The sequence below is a fragment of the Gymnoscopelus braueri genome, assembly GCF_963280865.1.
Source record: "Gymnoscopelus braueri genome assembly, chromosome: 1".
Taxonomy (NCBI): Eukaryota; Metazoa; Chordata; class Actinopteri; order Myctophiformes; family Myctophidae; genus Gymnoscopelus; species Gymnoscopelus braueri.
Genome location: NC_137603.1, coordinates 38,256,503 through 38,275,823, shown reverse-complemented (window position 1 = coordinate 38,275,823; position 19,321 = coordinate 38,256,503). Strand labels below are relative to the sequence as shown.

At 41.3% G+C, this 19,321-nt stretch overlaps 1 protein-coding gene across 2 annotated transcripts in view; it reads left to right on the top strand.

Annotated features, from left to right (window-relative positions):
• adamts7 (a disintegrin-like and metallopeptidase (reprolysin type) with thrombospondin type 1 motif, 7) overlaps positions 1 to 19,321 on the top strand; it is a 100,579-nt gene that overhangs the window by 44,847 nt on the left and 36,411 nt on the right. For both annotated transcript variants that reach the window (XM_080430011.1, XM_080430010.1), the window contains exons 10-16: positions 1,515 to 1,607; positions 2,495 to 2,640; positions 3,819 to 3,991; positions 4,963 to 5,096; positions 5,950 to 6,070; positions 6,555 to 6,799; positions 16,281 to 16,422. In XM_080430011.1, the coding sequence (XP_080286137.1) occupies positions 1,515 to 1,607; positions 2,495 to 2,640; positions 3,819 to 3,991; positions 4,963 to 5,096; positions 5,950 to 6,070; positions 6,555 to 6,799; positions 16,281 to 16,422 (1,054 nt within the window). The remainder of the gene's footprint in view (positions 1 to 1,514; positions 1,608 to 2,494; positions 2,641 to 3,818; positions 3,992 to 4,962; positions 5,097 to 5,949; positions 6,071 to 6,554; positions 6,800 to 16,280; positions 16,423 to 19,321) is intronic.

Genomic DNA, 19,321 nt, shown 5'->3' with positions numbered 1-19,321 from the left:
TTATGGAGATCCAGTTGTCCTTATATGGGCACAAAAGGGACACAGACAGACTGGTACAACAGACACTCTGACAAGGCCCCTGTCACTATGACTCAGACATAATGGTCGGATCAGCGGTGAGACGTAGGTGTGAGGTCCGTGTAGCGGCCCAAACCTCTAGTTACACAAAAATGCCTTTAAATCATATTAAAAAGAAGTAAACAATGGCAGCCAGCCAGTATACTGGAGGTCACCCTTAAGTATCATTTATAGTCGGACGTAAGGAGACGTAACGAGCGCCGACACTCCTTACGTTGTTTGTTTTGTCTCACCCTCCGTTACCTGCGGCTCCAGTATTTCCTTCCGTGCAATCAACATTCACCGTCAGGCCGACGTGTACGTTGCCTGTAGTACCATTGGTGCCCGTTGGCAGTATAAGGAAAAAAAAGTTTTCCTCGGGCCCTCTTTCTCCAAAAAAAGACCCACGTTGGTGGAAGTACTTGAGTAAATGTACTTAATTACTTAGACCAATATCCGACCCGTCGATCCACGGTCCGTGACAAAATGAACCCAGCCATTCCCTAAACACACACACACAAATAATATAGCACAGTGCAGTAGGGGTCGAAACTCACGTTTTGTAGACAACCATTGTTTTTGTCTAGTTTGTGGACTAGTTTGTGTCTTTTATTGCGTTGTTTTGGCTAGATGCTACAATGCTAGCTTCATGTTAGCGCTGTTGCCAGGTTTTGTGAGAGAAATAAGCAACCAGGTCTATGAAAACAAGCCCAAATATATACAATATATATTTGAGAATCACTGGTTTAAATAATAGTTGGCCCAAATAAGCAACTACACTTTAGAAACAAGCCCAAATAAAACCGCAACCACCAATGTTTGTTTACAAGCAACTTTACAGAAAAATAAGCCCAAAGTCGCTTATAATAAGCGGACATGGCAACACTTTTTCCCAACACTTAATAGCTTGCAACTGCCATCTAGTGGATTAATAGGTGTACAACGCCTAAACGTCATTATTCCAACGGATTTAACGTGAGCGACCTTGCATGTGTCCATAAAGAACGCAAGACATCCCTCACCCCCTGACGCACGTTAAAGACCCATCTAGGGATTTTGAACGGCCCTTAACTTTCAGCAACTTACAATGTAATATATTTTTGCAAGCGCATGGGTCAGTGTAAATCATACAGGAAAGGGAAATAAGTTCAGCACACTGCAAAGTAGCTCCCAAGGTAGTTGACTTCACAGCATGTGACTTTATTATCTAATTAAATCATACACTGACAATCCATACCTCCAGCATGTAACTGGGAACATTAGCACTAAAGGAAATCAGCAGTAGTGTTGCAGTTTAAATGGCCAATAACACTGTAAAGAGTGTTTCTCATCTATTGTATATTAAAGTATAATTCCTCAAATGTATTCTTTTGTGTAAATTAAAGTGTTCATTGTTCTCTCATATCCCCTCTCACTGTCCATTATATCTATTATACATTATAATTGTCCTTTCCTAGAACATATGCAGTACTTTATGGTGCACAGTGGGGAAGACATGCCACTCCAAACTGGATGGGGCTGTGGATGGGACCCATTGTGGGCAGAAGAAAGTAAGTAAGAGAATATGTTTCTTTGGGGTTGCAGTTTGTTCTAATTATACTGTAGCATGAAGGGTATGCGCATCATGGATGGTGTGTATCTTCCTTAAAATATGTCGTATCCCTGTGGTGTTCTTAACACAAACCTAAGGTAGACAAAGGGAGCCAATATACTTTCTGATTTAATTGAGACAAATACTTCACTTTTGAGTGGCAGCAGCCACAGTGAATAGGAAACAAACTTTGCAGGCACAGAGAGATGTTTTTAAGGGAATGTAGTGGAATAATGTATAATGTAGCAATGGAAGTACAGTAGTGTAGTAATGAAATAAGGCTAATTTAGGATAAATTAACAATATACTGCAATATAAACAGCAACATTACTAAGAATGTGGTATATAAATCCCCAACCCCTAACTTCTATTAACTCTCTCAGTGCCAGACCCCGAGTTATCCCGAGTTTTAGGGTTATACCCTCAGTGCCAGAACGAGAAATCCCGAGTTTTTTTTTTTTGGGGGGGGGGGGGGAAGTGTTCAGAACCCAAGATATCATTATCTGAAGATTTGCAGCTCCATCCACTCTTTGTTTAACCTATAACTGAAAAAGGCTGTATCTCGCTTCCTAAGCACTTTGTTTTTTCTTTGAAAAAACAAAAAAAGAATTCTGGCAAAGTTCGCAATAATTTTATTGGCAGTGAAAGAGTTAACTACCACCTTCTCTCTTTCACACTCGCGCACGCATGCATACTCTCTCTCACACACACGCACACGCACACCCACACACACAGAAGAATGCAGTTGTCACAGATTTTTTTAGCTGCTGGTAAATACTTTCATACATTCATCTTTGTTAGAATAGATATTTGTATATTGTTAATTCAACATTTTGTTTTTACAAGTGGTGTTACAGTGGTGAGTGTGTAGCAGTTGACCGTGGCCCTGAGAGCGTGAATGGTGGCTGGGCACCATGGAGTGAGTGGTCAGCATGTTCTAGAACCTGTGGTGCAGGAGTCCAGAGTGCCCAAAGGGACTGTGTTAACCCAGTGTAAGTCCTGCATTTAAACCTGAATGACCCTTAATTTTTTCCCAATACTCAACCTTCCTTCCCTACTTCTGTCCGTCCGTCCGTCCGTGGACAGCTAAAAGAAGACAAACTACATGTGTCTTTAGATATATGTCGTGGCTGCGTCTCTGATTATCAGAGAGCACTAAAAGCTGCCAAAACAGAATATATTTGTAATCTAGTCACTAAGAACGGTAACAAACCCCCGGTTCTTTTAAATAATTTTAATTCCCTCACTAACCCCTATTCCCCATCACTTTCTCTCTGTATCAATTGACTGAATTTCTGATCTCAGGGCAGCGCATTCTTTCAATGCCCTATATCCTGCTCCTTCCCTGTGCCCTACCATTGCCATTCTCACTCATTTTGAGCCGGTATCTCTATACATACACTGAGGTGATCATATACCTGTGGCCTACAAATTGCCAATCTGACTGCATTCCCTCCTGGATTTTTTTAAGAAGTAGGTGTGGTTGGCCCAAGTGTCCTGCTGTTGGTTAACTCTTCCCTCACTTATGGTCCTCTACTAAAAAAGAAAAATCTCGACGCATCTTCCCTGTCCAATTTCAGGCCCAACTCTCAGCTTCCCTTCCTGTCTAAAGTTTTGTAGAAAGTATTTTACACCCAATTACAGTAATTGTTTACTGCCATTTCACAAACGGAGAAGTTTCAGTCCGGCTTCAAACTAGGCCATAGTACTGAATCGGCTCTCTTGAGAGTTTTTAATTATTTGCTTTTAACTGCTGATTCTTGTTGCTCCTCAGGGTTCTGGTGCTCCTTAATCTTTCAGCTGCGTTTGATACCTTAGAATAGATAATGGGATTCTTCACAGACTGGCCCCGCTATATCTCACAGAACTTTTGTACCATTATACTCCAGTCAGAGCTGCTGCCCCCAGGCTCTGGAATAGCTTGCCCCTCCCCATTAGAAGTGCTCAGTCCATTGGGGTTTTTAGATCTTTATTGTAGACTTACTTTCTTTGGCTTTTAATCATATTTTAGTGTATCTTATATATGTAAAAATGTATGTGTTTATGTATGCTATGTGACTATGTGGGAGCACATGCATGTTATTTTTTATTGTGTACTACCGATTGTTTTAAATGTGCTCTATAAATAAAGATTGATTTGATCTGAATAATCTATCCTTGTTTTCTATAGTCCTAAACACGGGGGGAAGTACTGCCTAGGAGAGCGACGGAGGTACAAGATCTGTAACAGTATGCCAGCATGTGTCCAAGAGCAGCCCACCTTCAGAGACATCCAATGTAGTCACTTTAACACCATGCCCTACAAGGGCAAGTTCTACAAATGGGTAGCAGTCAACAACAGAGGTGAGCAATTAAACCTACATTTGGCCCATGACATTTATTTTAAGTTTAGACAGTATTCTTCTTTATTTAATGGACCTCTTCCATGGTGCTGGGGAATATGAATGATTGGTCTTGGAACATGCCAGAGATACCAGGCTAAAATAGTCTGTAGTGTATCTGTGAATCTCGCCAATGGCAAAATGTACAAAATGTTGCAGATTTTTGAGTATTTTCACAGTCTAGCATAGTGCCACGTCTTGTCAATAAGAATACTTGCAAAGAGTTGTGTTTACAAGTTACATCAATCCCATGACCAGGAGGCACATCGCTGTTTAGATCCAATAACCCAGATGGACAGGCACAGTGTAATTGGCTAATTGGTTAACAACTGCTACTGTAGGCCATAAGAAATTATTGAGTATTATTTTAGAATATGTGTATGTTACGTCTGCTCAGATACATTTAAGATAAAATGCGAACAATGGATGCAACTGTTACATTTAAAAGTGCAATTGCAACACACTGAAATATTAATCAATGGTGTAGTCAAATCTGCAAATTGCATTGCCTTTCATTATAAAATTAAAGAAAGTAAAATATTTCTAAAAATATAAAACATATTTAGAAGAAGAAAAGATCAGAACACTGAAAAACTGGAGGAGAGGACGTAAATCTAAAATAACTTTATTGTAACAAGACTATTTTAAAAAGGCAAACATGTTTCGACCAGACTGGTCTTCATCAGGGCAAGAGTAGGACTGACAAACACACAGACCCATAAATGGTGTCAGTTCACATGAAACATGCAAATGAACAATCAGTCAATTAGCACATCAAGAAACGCACGTGTAGGTAATAACGTTGGTTTTGTCAAATTGGCACAAAATCGCAACTCTGGTCAGGAGCACCTGAGACTGCTTCACATGGTCAAATAGCAGATTTTGTGGTTTTAACTTTCTATCTCTCTCTCTCGCCCCCCCCCCCCCCCCCAGTCAACTCTTGTGAACTGCACTGCCGTCCACTGAATGAAAATTTCTCAGAGAAGATGCTGGATGCAGTTTCTGATGGGACACGGTGCTATGAAGGCAGCATTAGCCGAGATATCTGCATCGATGGCATCTGTAAGGTACTAACACTGTCTAATAATAATATTATAATAATATAATAATATAATAATGCAGCCTGTTAATACAGTTTTGCTGATTTATTTACTGTATTAAGTGTTCATATAATAGACAAATGTATAGCTACTACACAATAAATGTAATCAATGATATCAACAATAAATACATCAAACATGTAAATGTATCAAATGTGACTGATGAATTGATACATTTGATACATCTGTCAACTGTTGAGTTTGGTGTTGGCGGGGAGTGGATTTAAAAACATTTGTTGACTTATTTTTCATTGTGTGTCTGTACATATTGCATCAGTGATTTGGTTACATTTCATTGTAAGCTAGTACCATTAATTAGCTTGTTTACTTGCACAATTCTGGACATTGGACCTGTATTTTGTAGTTACTATTCTGTCCAGGTCAAGCCTACTAGTTGCTTGTATTTGTCATTTATGCCTCTGCCAAGATGCTGTTTTGCCTATGAATGGCACATTATTACTGGCACAGTGACAGTAACCGATACTGTAAGTCCTCCAATTGCCAGTTGAATTCAGATGCTTGACATCCATGACCATAAAAACCATAGCTGAGTTATGAAACAGTGACCGGGTCAATCCCTTATCTCTACATACTGTATGTTGCCTTGGGAGTTAATTGGGATTAATTGTCCAATAGAACCTTTTCACAGCAGCCATATTGAGGGTAAACCCTGAAGATAATGACATACATTGTTTCATTTAGGATTTACTGTGCCAGCATGGGCCGTAACCTCCAGCTGTGTTTATTTGCCAAAATGTCTGAGGGCCCATTGGGAATTTACTAGATAATGCATGTATATTTGTTTTTCTGTATCTTGCAGAATGTTGGTTGTGACTATGTGATTGATTCTAATGCAACAGAAGATCGGTGCGGGGTGTGTCATGGTAACGGCTCTACATGTGAAACAGTGAAGAAAACCTATAATGAGAGTGAAGGCCTCGGTATGTTTATTAGCAAACTCTGCTCTTTGATTGTATGCTCTTCCGTGATATTGCTAAAAGTGTTGAGATGCTTTTTCATTCCTGCCTGTCCCATTTTAGAATTTGTTTCCCTAAAAAAACTTTACAGCTGTTGAAAATATTCTGTTTCATTAGTCATCCCTCAAAACTTTATGAAATCACCCTTACACGAAGTGTTGCAGAATTGCACATTTCAGGCACTCAGGGGGCACAGGGGTAAAGTACCTCTACACCACTGCAGAGACAAAGGGTTAGATTCTAAAGCATCCTCCTGGTGGGGACTCCTCACTCACTGGTGAGCCAGTAGGGTACAATAGCAGTGGCAACACAGAAATGTGTGGTGAGAGTTAGTTCGCATGACGACTAAGTTGAGAGAAAAAAGGGGTAAAAATAATTGGCTGCTCTTTAAAAAAAAAAAAATTGTCTATGGGAAGTTGAAAATATCACTCTTGGATTTTTTTCCAAGGCTACGTGGATATTGGGCTGATTCCAGAGGGAGCACGAGATATCCGGATCGAGGAGGTGGCTGAGGCTGGGAACTTTTTGGCTCTACGAAGTGACAACCCAGACAAGTATTTCCTGAATGGTGGCTGGACTATCCAATGGAATGGAGACTATAAGGCAGCAGGGACAATATTCACCTATGAAAGGACAGGCCACCTGGAGAATCTGACCTCGCCTGGGCCTACCATGGAACCACTATGGATTCAGGTAGGATTAATTGACCAGCAAAAAATATTTCCTGTATTATTAGTTTCCATTGTGTTCCATTGAAGTTTGTTATTTTCCCTGCCATTAGCCCTTCAGTTACTTGCTTAATTAGATTTGTTTTTACCATTTATTATGGCACTCATTTTACACACACATTTGCTCTCAAAGGACCACAAATAAGCTCTCAACCTTTTTTGTGTTTTATCCGTTTGACAGATATCCACAAATATAATGATGTTCATGTACAGTATGCATTATTGTTCATAGAAACCTCAATCAATCAACCAAACCTTAGTCTTAATTTGAGGTGCATTTTGAATAGCTCAGGGTCAAGATAGCTTGAATGAGTTTAATGGTTCCACACAAGCTCAGGGAAATAATTATTGAACAGTCAGGCTTGTGATTAATCTTTCTCTGTGCAATGCCGTACAGGTGCAAATTTGGATGTGCACAGATGTGAGGCTGATTAATTCTGTAATTGTGGTCTCAATTTGTGGTTTATTAATTAATTATTAATTAAGGGAAATGTCTTTGCGCAGTAAAGTCTGTTAATGTAACACTTGAGTTTCAAAATGTATTTAACTTTCACATTTACACTGAGTACTTTATTGTGTGGATTGAAATCTAAGTGAGACTATAGAATATCATATAATACACATTACCACATACTTTTTAAAGCTCCTGATGTATATTTTACTGCACATTTGTAGTTGCCAACAGCGCCATATTGTAGATAATTTGTTGTTCCAGTGGTGAGAATGAATGGTTGTAGAATGAATTGAGTCATCACTAGTCAGTGAGGTTTCTTTGCTTCCATTTATTGCATAGTACAAACAGCCTTCCTATGGAGACCCTGAGGTCCCCACCACACAACAGCCTGACGGCCGCTGAGTCACACACACTACAAGCTTACATGTCATAGTCTTTATAGCATTGACCACATTTTGAATAAGTGGGTGGGGGTCAGCCTTGAAAAGTAAGACCCCACCCAGACAAACAATAGATCACACTTTGAGTCCCTGATTCGATTTGCAACTGTATAGGCAGGAAAGGGGGATGGGAGTCACATGCTCTCTCTCCCAGGTAAGACAAAGAAAATGCTAAGAGTACCCCCACACCCCGCTCAGGCCAACAGTCACCTCTCTGCTTGAATCCACTCGTCTGTCTGTAGGCTCCTTGTGTAGTGAATATATGACCTAGATTTGTATCTATGTTTATGAAATATACACATCAGACCCCCCATGGGAGACCTCAAACGTCTTCCACAAACACGTATATTTCAAAAGAACCACAAAGACCGCCCCCCCATGAAAAGCGACTGGAACCCCAACAAGGACAAAAAATAAAACATCCAGGAAAACTAAAACAGCAAACAACATCATACAGAACAATGCATATACAAAAACCAAGATTACATAGTACAGCGACACGGTGAATTACATCAAATAGACACATCCCCCAAAACTAATTAGCGTGCAGGATCCCTCTGTTAGCCTTTTAAACTCCAGGATAAAACATTACACAGCCCCCACCCAGTGGAAGCTGACAGCATACAGTCGAATCACGCCCACCAAACGATAACACCACCCATCCAGATCAATGTCCCCCCCGCCCAGTCACCAAAATATACTCAAAGATAGCCTAATACTTATCCCTAAGTTTTACACCGTACCATCAAGCACACATGACAACTACAAACGGAAGTGCCTACACAGATAAAAGAAGGCAGTGTACCCCCAATGAAACAATAACCCACAAAGTAAACTCACATTAAACATAAGAGACCAGAGAGTGAAACAACATCCCCACATCACTTCCCATGGCAGCCATTGCCCCATAGGTTAAACCCACCATTATCACAAAAACATAACCCCAGGTCCCATATGCGCAGCGTCCCGCTCGATAATGTCTCTCTCGCAGTCCCCCCAATGTCATCTTCCCACCCCAGCCGTGCTCCAGCGCCGTACCCAGATTGTCCAACAGATAGCTGCATTTTAACAACAGAGCGCTCCACTTGCGATCGCTGAAGATGTGTTACCACACTCTTCACGAAGAACCCCTTCATCGCAAGTTCTCCACTCTGCTGGCACCCGCTGTCCCCTCCTCACAACATACCCGCTACGAAGAACCCCGTCCATCCACAGGTTCCCCGCTCTGCCGTCAGCACCGCACCCTTCTAGCGATCGCAGAAGATAAGTTGTGTAGCCAGATGAGTCGTGCAGCCGTCCTAGATCTGGTCATGAGGTCCTCTCCCTGTAGATTTTCGAAAAGTTGTCGTCATGTCGTGCCGTCCGCCGCACGTTCTTTCGACGCCTGGCTCAGTATCCCTGGAGACTCGCGCCCCCAAAAAAACAAACCAACGCGACTGCCGACTTCAACGCCATATGATGTATATTTTACTGCACATTTGTAGTTGCCAACAACGCCATATTGTAGATAATTTGTTGTTCCAGTGGTGAGAATGAATGGTTGTAGAATGAATTGAGTCATCACTAGTCAGTGAGGTTTCTTTGCTTCCATTTATTGCATAGTACAAACAGCCTTCCTATGGAGACCCTGAGGTCCCCACCACACAACAGCCTGACGGCCGCTGAGTCACACACACTACAAGCTTACATGTCATAGTCTTTATAGCATTGACCACATTTTGAATAAGTGGGTGGGGGTCAGCCTTGAAAAGTAAGACCCCACCCAGACAAACAATAGATCACACTTTGAGTCCCTGATTCGATTTGCAACTGTATAGGCAGGAAAGGGGGATGGGAGTCACATGCTCTCTCTCCCAGGTAAGACAAAGAAAATGCTAAGAGTACCCCCACACCCCGCTCAGGCCAACAGTCACCTCTCTGCTTGAATCCACTCGTCTGTCTGTAGGCTCCTTGTGTAGTGAATATATGACCTAGATTTGTATCTATGTTTATGAAATATACACATCACTCCATTGTGGTATAATATGCACTCATATTAATGTTTCATTGAGAAATAATGCTCCTTTGCTAAGACTTGCTAAGACTTTGGGCTCCCATCAGTGTGAGCTCCTGTCAGTGTATGTGAATAGTTTTTTGATAGACCTGGGATGGGGAGCCCGGGGGGAGCTACTGCAGGGGTGAAGGGGGCTGGTTTGTTGTGAAACACAACAGCTGGCTACTAATTCCCCTTGTTTATCTGTAGGGGCCATATATCACACAAGACAACAGGCCTCATTCACTAATTGTGCTTAACCCTGCAAGACCCGGATATATTTCTACTTACAAAAAAAAATTGTCAACCTTTCAGATGGTGTTTTAGGAGTACTTTGGAGAGGAAAATATAATGTTTTTAAAAAAAAATAGTTTTCGTAAGGTTTTATTGAAATGTTGTAATATTACAACAGTGGGTCTAACGGGTAGCAGAATTTCCTATAGGCCATTTTACTCACTGTCAGAATAGCATGGCAAATGTCTATATACTTCACTAAAACAACTTAAGGGTTCATTTATATGGTTATGGTTTATCATTTGGCCTCAGAACAGTATACATTATGAATAATATTGGGCCTCAGAACAGTACATTATGAATAATAACATCAATAAGCCATATTTTTAAGAATTTTGATTTTATTAAAAGAACAAAATGAAAAACAGTACAATGAATGTACTAAAGAAACCTAATTACAATATACACTGGTCACAATGTGATGCAAACAGCCCTCCACCGAAGACCAATTCACACCTGCTCAAAATGAAACGGGCACCCCCTCTCATCCATCTATTTGAACACCATTTACAATCACTTGCTTTTTAGCAGTGATAGTCCCAGAAACAGTTTCGGTCTCCTGAAATGCACAGACGAACACCACACTTGTGGCAGAGTAAGCTGGTGTAACTTGAACAGCCACTATTCCTGCAGCGCCCCCTCTCTGTCTTCCGTGGGAGGTGTCCAACTTGGTCCTGGCGCACATCTGATGGCCGATGTTGACATGGTGCCTTGCGTGGATTGCAGTCTGGACTATCTTCCAGTTGTCTCTTCTGAGCTGAAGATGGCCGTCCCCTCTTTGGCGTTTTGACTGCAGTGTTCACCTGATTAGAACAGAATAAATGAATATACATGTCAAAGATTCATCAGGATACAAGTCTGAGATATTGCAAACATTGAAATACTAAAATGACAAATGGTAAACATAACTTGATTCTTACCAGAATGAGAGAGGATGCAAGATCTGCTTGGAAGAGTCTGAGTATCAGGATGTCTTTCTGTGGGACCTTGAGAGCTTCACAGTCGCGTTTGTAGAGGAGCCAGGCGTTGATCACAGCAAGGGTGATGGTGTGCCAGAAGATGTACATGTACCAGCGACGGGCTTTCAGGGGGAACTTGTACTTGGCTGTGAAGGAGTCCAGCAAATCCACACCACCCATGTACTTGTTGTAGGTGCCCACAATGTACGGCCTTTGAACTTCAATGTAGGTCTTGTTGGCCTTGTCCCAGCGTTGAGTCGCCTCCACAGGTTCTGTTCCAGCAAAGGATGAGACAAGTGTGACAGCCCTGTTGTCGTACCACTTGACCACAGCGATGTTGTGGTTTTTCTCCACTCTGTAGTCAAAGGCACCCCTCCCCTTCTTCTTCAAGCTCTTGTCATCTTCGAGGTTGCAGTTCGGTAGGCGGTTCTGAGGGATTGAATGAATGAATGTTTTTATTAGCAAGTTTGGCATATGGTACAGGAGCACATACAGAAGCAATACTAAAAGGATAACACAAAAAGCATAGGGCTTGTTTTTATTGTGGTCATTACCTGTCTTGCTGTTCCCACGTAGTGGATGCCGTGAGAAAGGAGCCTCTCTACCAGTAGAGTAGATGTGAAGAAGTTGTCCGCGTAGATCTTGTAGTTCTGACCACTTGGCAGTGTTGAAGCAAGCTTCATGACGACATCCCCTGACAAGCCAAGTTCAGATTTGGCTCGTACGCCATTGCTGCTCCCTTGGTAAACGTCAAAGTCACACATGATGCCGCTGATCCCTGTTCTGACCCATACTTTGAACCCCCAGGGATGTGGCTTGCCTCTCATGTACTGCTTGATGCTGCTGAACCTCCCCTTGAATGGAATCATCATCTCATCCACAGAGTTGTGCTCTTCTGGCACCACCTGTAGGCACTTCTCTCTGAACGAATTCAGCCATGGTCGGATTTTCCAGAGTTTGTCCTTCTTTTCACTCTCTGGCACTGTCAAGTTGTCAACTAGATGTAACGAGGTCATCAAAGACTGATATCTGTTGCGTGGCATCACATCAGCTACAGGGGCATATCGTGTGTTGGCTTCCCAGTACATTCGGCATCCATTCATTTGTACAAGGCCCATGTTCAGATGCATGCCCATCATTTGCTCTATTTCTTTTCCACTTGTGTTAACTGATGTTCCTGTTGTTTGAAGGCTGTACACATTTGTGTTTGTTGTCAGGGAGTCAATCATGTCTTCGGACACAAACCGGCGGAAGTACTGCAGTGGTGTGTGGAGTGAACTCACATCTTCAGTCAAAGGTGGACCAGAAAAGTCTGTATTAGGGCTGATGAAGGTCTTCTTCTGCCACTGATATCTTTCACTGGGTTTGGCGTGTTTGGCCGGTTGGGGGGGGGGCAGTGGGTCAGTGGGTTCACTGGGTTCACTGGGTGGATGGTTTTCTTTGGACTCCTCTCCACAGGCCTCTTCATCCGACTCTTCATCAGTTTCAGTAAAGTCGATGTCCACATCACTCTCTCCATTCATTACAATATCCAACACATCCCTTGCAGTGAAGCGAGGCTCTCTCCTTGCTTGTGGCATTCTGAAATGAAAATAAAGAAATACCATTAGTACATTAGTACTAGCACATCTCACTGCAGGTACATATTTCACAAGTCACACAATACTGTCTGGCCAACCTATTGTACTTTGCTTATCCTCACAAGTGGCATCAGTGATGATGGTACTTAGCACCATCAGTGATGAATGATGATGCTTAGCCTAACAAAGGGATTGGGGATGACTGTAAGTGGGCAATCCCAACACCCATCACATGAACAATGATGAGAGATTCTTAACTGGGCGACTCCCATATGAACAATTACCATACACTGATTGCTAACCACAAACATTACCAAAATGTTTTGCTAAAACATTATAGGCAATGACATGTTATAAGCTAATGATGCAGTATATTTGTCTTCGAGTACAATTGGTTACAATATACAAATTGGTATATATATATATATATATATATATATATATATATATATATATATATATATATATATATATATATATATACACACACACACACACACACACACACACACACACACACACACACACACACACACACACACACACACACACACACACACATACCAATTTGTATGTTTTAACCAATTGTACTCGAAGACAAATATACTGCTTTAGCTTATAAGTTATAACATTTCATTGCCTATAATGTTTTAGCAAAACATTTTGGAAATGTTTGTGGTTATTTGTGGTATATATATATATATAGTAATGCAATGTGGGGAAAATACACATAATTGTATAAATGTATTGTGAAAACTATAAGACTCCACTTAGCCAGGTGAACAGGTGGCATTGCTATTTGCTACCACTATGACCCAGAGTTGTAAAAAAACAACAAGTATAAAGCATGCTCTAATTTACATTTGGGGGATATCTTTCCCAATAATATCATATGTACATGTTCTAGACATTCTAATGATCACCAAAAAAATTATTGCAGACATTTTACTTACTTTTTTGTGAGAAATCCTGTCCAGTGAAAAAGAGATTGTTCTTCCTTCAAGGATTTTCAAGTTGTGACTTTTCCTGCCTCTGTGGGGGGTATTTATATGCAAATATCCCGGCCAATGACATTGCAAGACTAAACAATAGGATCCAATGATGATGTTTAGGTGAAAGAATAACAGGAAAACAAATGATTTATACCATGTTTTTGATAAAATACAAATGTTGTAATATTACAACTGCGGGTCTTGGAGGGTTAAGCAGAAATCTGTGCTTAAACACTGTGTGCAAAATTTTGGGATTCATCAATATATTGTTCTTACTGTATGAACACACGTAGAACTGCTTCAGACCACATACAGTATTTAGAAAATAAATGAAAATTTGTTAAGGTCTAATATTTCTAGAATTACTACAAATTGTTACAAAACCTGTATATCCAGTCATTTTGTGGCATAAACAAGAAGTTGAAGTATAAGATTAAGTCTGGTAATAATGTACCGTGCATGTTCACATCAAGTATACTTTACATTAAAAAAAGAAAAATGAAACAAGAGTACTGTTACCCTTTAGCCTAAAATATGTTTTTTATTTTTATCAAATCAAGCAGTCAGAAGAAGATAAAAAGTACCATAGGTGGCTTTTATTTATTGTCTCCGCCAGGCCGATAGGCATGGCGAGAGAGTATGTTTTGCCCCCCGTCCGTCCGTCCGTCCGTGTGTGTGTGTGTCCGTCCTTGTCTGCGACCAGCTAATCTCCGCCACCGTTGGCCCGGTCGCTGTGAAACTGCACACAGACACTCCCTGGATGTCCCAGCAGAACCTCTGCCCCACATTTTTCAGATCAGCCTGTCATAGCGCCACCATGAGGCAGACTTTTGCAAAAAAAAAATTTTGCTATTACTCCTACAGATTTTGTCCAAAAACCACGCAAATCGGTACACAGTATCTCTATAGCCATGTGATCGACACGGATCTGTCTGATTTCCCATATTCCATCATGATTGGCTAAAATTGGCTTCCAAAGTTTACAGGATTGGTACATTTTGAACAAAATGCCTCAAATCATGAACGCAACATGCGATTTCCGTGACATTTTCCACAGAGATTCCCACTTTGCCCAGGAAGAAATGCCACTTGAAAACGTTCACATCAGCCTCATGGTGGCGCTATAACAGGCCGATTCACGTTTTTAGCTATAACTGCACCAATCTGTGTGAAACTTTGCACGCACACTCCCTAGAGGCCAAGGAAAAACCTTTGCCCTGCATTTTTCACATATACCTTTTAGAGCGCCACCAGGAGGCTGAGTTTTGTAATACACATTTTTTTCTCAGATTCTGTCCAAAAATCACGCAAATCGGTATACAGTATCTCTATAGTCATGTGATCAACATCGATGTGTCCGATATTTCATATTCCATCCGACTTGGCTAACATTGCCTTCCAAAGTTTGCAGGATAGGTCCCTTGTGAACAAAATTCCTCAAATCATGAACGCAGTGTGCGATTTCTGTGAAATTTTGCACGCACATTCCCACTAGGCCGAGGAAGAAATGCCACCCTTTTCACATTGGCCTATTATAGCGCCACCAGGAGGCCACAATAATCTACCTGACCTGGCGGAGACTTGTGCTCCGAGGAGCACTTTTTCTAGTTTTGATATGTATTTTATAGAGTAGTAGACTGATCAGCAGCTGAGCAAAATTGTTTAACATGTACTTTTTTTTTTTTTAAAGATATTTTTTTGGGGGCTTTTAGGCTTTTTATTTGACAGGACTGTAGGCTGACAGGAAATAGAAAATTTGGAATGGACATTTTTAGATGCTTTGGAAACTAACTAAGGTAGATTGTTAACTGCATCGAAAATCTACTGTGTTTAGTTACTTAAATTCTCAGCTGCCAGCATGAAATCCCAGCATGAACCTTACTGGAGAGTTCAATCATTTATTGTTTTTAAGAAATACATGTTCCGTTTTCCCAGAAAAAAATACATTGTATGAATTGTACTCATAAAGCTGAACTGCTTATGTTTGTGATGTGAATGACAAATTATATTTAATTCTAGAAATAAGGGGGAGGGGAGGCGGGGACATAGATTGGTGAAGCAATAGGAAGCGCCGCAGGAATCCCTGCGGCTGGGTTTGGATCCGCCCTTCAAGACCATCGATTGGGCTCGTTCTTTCAGTCTAATGCAACACTGATAAAGAGAGATAAAAAAAATCTGAGAAAACAGCTCGCTTATCCTCTGTTCTTTCTGCAATGGCCCATTGCCATTCCAGCAAGTTATGCAAATTTCTTTGCAGGTAAAATACTAACACTGTAGTGAAAACACAGTTCATTGCATGGTGGCACTTTTGCTTGCTGATGAGCAAGCTAAAGAGCCAGCTGCCGTATCAGCCCATGGCTTATTAATTCATTGATTGAATACTTTATTAGCAGGCCTAGGTCTGTTAACAGTACAGGTAGTATAGTCAAAGGTTATGCTAAAAGGATAATACAAAAAGCCCCAGGGGGCTTTCTTTCCTTTAGGTCCACAAAAACTATGGATCACTGGGTGGGACGCCGTTTATCACTCTCTCTGTCCTTTATTACTCCCCACACCCAGGGCAAATAATAAATTCTATAACATTACTGTTTTAAACAGTTACTGCTGTACTGTTATTACTGTACTGTAATGTAAAGTCCTATCAAGCTGTTTCATCTCCCTTTTTGTTGGAAAACCACCCTGTTTTGTGCTCTAGCTCCTCTTCCAAGAAACCAACCCAGGAGTGCGTTATGAATACACGATCAGACGAGAGATCTCAGAGGACAATTACCTCCCCATCTCAGATTTCTTGTGGAAGTATGGCTCATGGACAGAATGCAGTGCCACCTGTGGAGCAGGTAAGGTATTCTTTTTTAGTTAGTGCCACGTTGTGTCAGTGTTATGAGGCATGTCTGAATGAATGTCAGCAATTAAATGAGGGAAATCAATAGGTTACTAAGGGACCAGTCGAAATTTACATAAGGGGGGGCATGGAGGAAATGTATGTGCCCTGATCTAAAATGCCATGACCCTCCCTTTGACAAAAAAAAAAATCAATGACCCTCCCCAAGTGATTACAAAAAAAAGAGTAACCCTCCCCGCCTAGAAGTGTCACGATATATTGTGTCACGATATGGCCTATCGTGGTATTAAAATGTGATGATAGGTATTGTCATGATGTCATACTGTATCGTAATATTTTTTTTATTATTTTTTTAATACAAAAAAAACACTTTCTTTTTTTTTGCCGGTGAAAGTTAGGAGTTTTTACTGTATGATATGAAATGTAAAGCTTATCATAATCATAGTAATTATTAATCATGTCCTCCATCATATTCAAGGTATTTTGGAGAGAAATGAAACAGACTCCAGTCAGTCACTTTCAGTTTAAAGCACTGCAGAGGGGAGGTGTTGTGTGTCAGCTGATGCTCGTTGACGCTCGTTAATGTGACATGCATCTGCACTCTCAAATAGGCCTACATCTAATCTAAGATTGTATTATACTGTATCTGGTATTATAGATGTTTTTTAGCTGTTGGAAATAACTAGGCTGCACTTGGTTGGTAAAGTCCAGATGACAAAAATATGAGGTTTGTGGAATTTATAGTTATGCAGTCTTATATTATATTACATTTGTTATATTAGTGTCTATCTGTCCTCTGAAACAATGGGTTTATAGTTAGTGAGAACTTCACTTCTCCATTAAGCTTGCACAAATGTATTTATTTGTGTACAAAGCACTTTGTAATTGTTTCTAACTTGCTTTATAACGTTATTTATAAGATGATGGCCAATGTTGATGATACATGAGAAAAGAACATTAATAATATATCATATCGATATCATGCCCAACATCATGTATCGTATTGTGAAATTCTTGACACCCCTAACCCTCCCCATCAAATACAACATGACATTTAAAACTGATATGTCCAATGTTTTGCTTTCCACATTGATTAGAACATTGCTGTAGTGTAGTCAGTCTTGCTAAATGCACAGTGTATCTGTAGTAGTGGTAGCAGAATGGATAGTGTTCTCATCTTACATGTGGGAAACCCATTGAATCCTGGTCAGATTGAAGAAAGTTGAATATTTGGTAACCAGTAGTTTAAAACTTTTGTCACTCTGCCCTTTTAATTATCAACTACAGTGACTACAACTACACTGTTGCCTACATAAAACAAATTAGGCTATCAATTATGGCCTGATGCTTCTGGTTTTACTTGTGGAGCTATAGGCATCTATACACAACTGTCCATATAGATCCACATTAATCACATGCACAGAATTACTTCAAATGATTATGAACATCCAGTTATAGTAGGCCTATTTATAATGCATCTCTCCAATAACGCCTGTTGAAGTTTTGCTTAATTGTTCAACCACCATCGTTAAGACGCTGAATAGATTTGACTGGGTCGTTCACACTCGCTGTGCGTTGATGGCTTGTTAACGACCGTCATTGATTCTAAATAGACAAGGTGTTACTTGATTTGAATTCTTTGTATCCTTTGAAATGGAGAGGGGTCATTGACCACTGTTCTGCTGTACTAAAAAGGTACATAAAAAACGGACTATTTTATCAATTCAAAATTGCATGACCCTCCCTTGGATTCAAAGTAAAATTAGCTGACCCTCCCTTGGACCAAAATTAGAAAGGCATGACCCTCCCCTATTTTCCTCCATGCCCCCCCTTATGTAAATTTCGACTGGTCCCTAAGCGTAACCCCGGTTCTATGATATATGAGCGAGATGTCTCGCTATGGGAGAGCGCCCTCTGGTGTGATCACAGAAGCATTACTTCATACACTTCCAGACAATTCTATTGGCTGGATTCTGATCGCCTCCTGACAGGAAGTCCCGCCTTCCTTTGTATATATAGTCAGGGGTGTGTCAGTTCCTCCAATTCAAAATAACACACTCTCTTCTCGTCCGTAAACAAGAAGGGTGTCTTTCGAGACATCTCGCTCATACATCATAGAACCGGTTATTGGTATTGTTCTATTTCTATATTTCACTCGATGTCTCGCTATGGGAGAATTGATAAACTCCCTTATTGTTATCACGAAGTCCAAAGTAACCAGCCTAGGGGTCCGTCCCCCATCTAGAAGCCACACTAAGGACTGTATGCGCCACAGCGCTATGGTGCGAGACTTCTTGCACCATATCTCAAACCTGCGCCACTTCCCGCCATATAGTTTCCACGTAGACAGGGCTCTCACGCACTGTATAGTCGAGATGACGTTCTGGGGTAACCCCTCAGTACTCAGATTCATCCTCTCACGGGCCAAGCCAGGCGTTCCGGCTGAGGACAAAAGATCTCGCCCCCTGCTTGCGTCAGCATGTCCCTGCATAACGGAAGCAGCCACGGGCAGTCGCACAGGAGAGGTGTGATATCCGACACCCAGTGACTCCATCCCGGGGCCACTAGTATCACCGTCAATCCCTGGTTTCTCAGTGTGGGGGCTATCAGGTCTAACAGTAGAGCTCTGGGCCAGTCGTGCGCTAGTGCGTGTAGACCCAGGTGCCATTCCCTTCACTGAGAAGAACAACGGCCTCTTCTAGTGAGGCAAATAGATCCACCTGAGGACGACCAAAACGATCCCAGATCTGGGCTGTTATCGCCGGGTGTAGGGACCATTCCCCGTAATGACATACCCCTCTGGACAGCAGGTCCGCCCTTCTGTTCTGGATTCCAGCAACATGGGTGGCTCTGATCGATAACAGGTGTAGGTCGCTCCAGACAAGCAGTCTGTG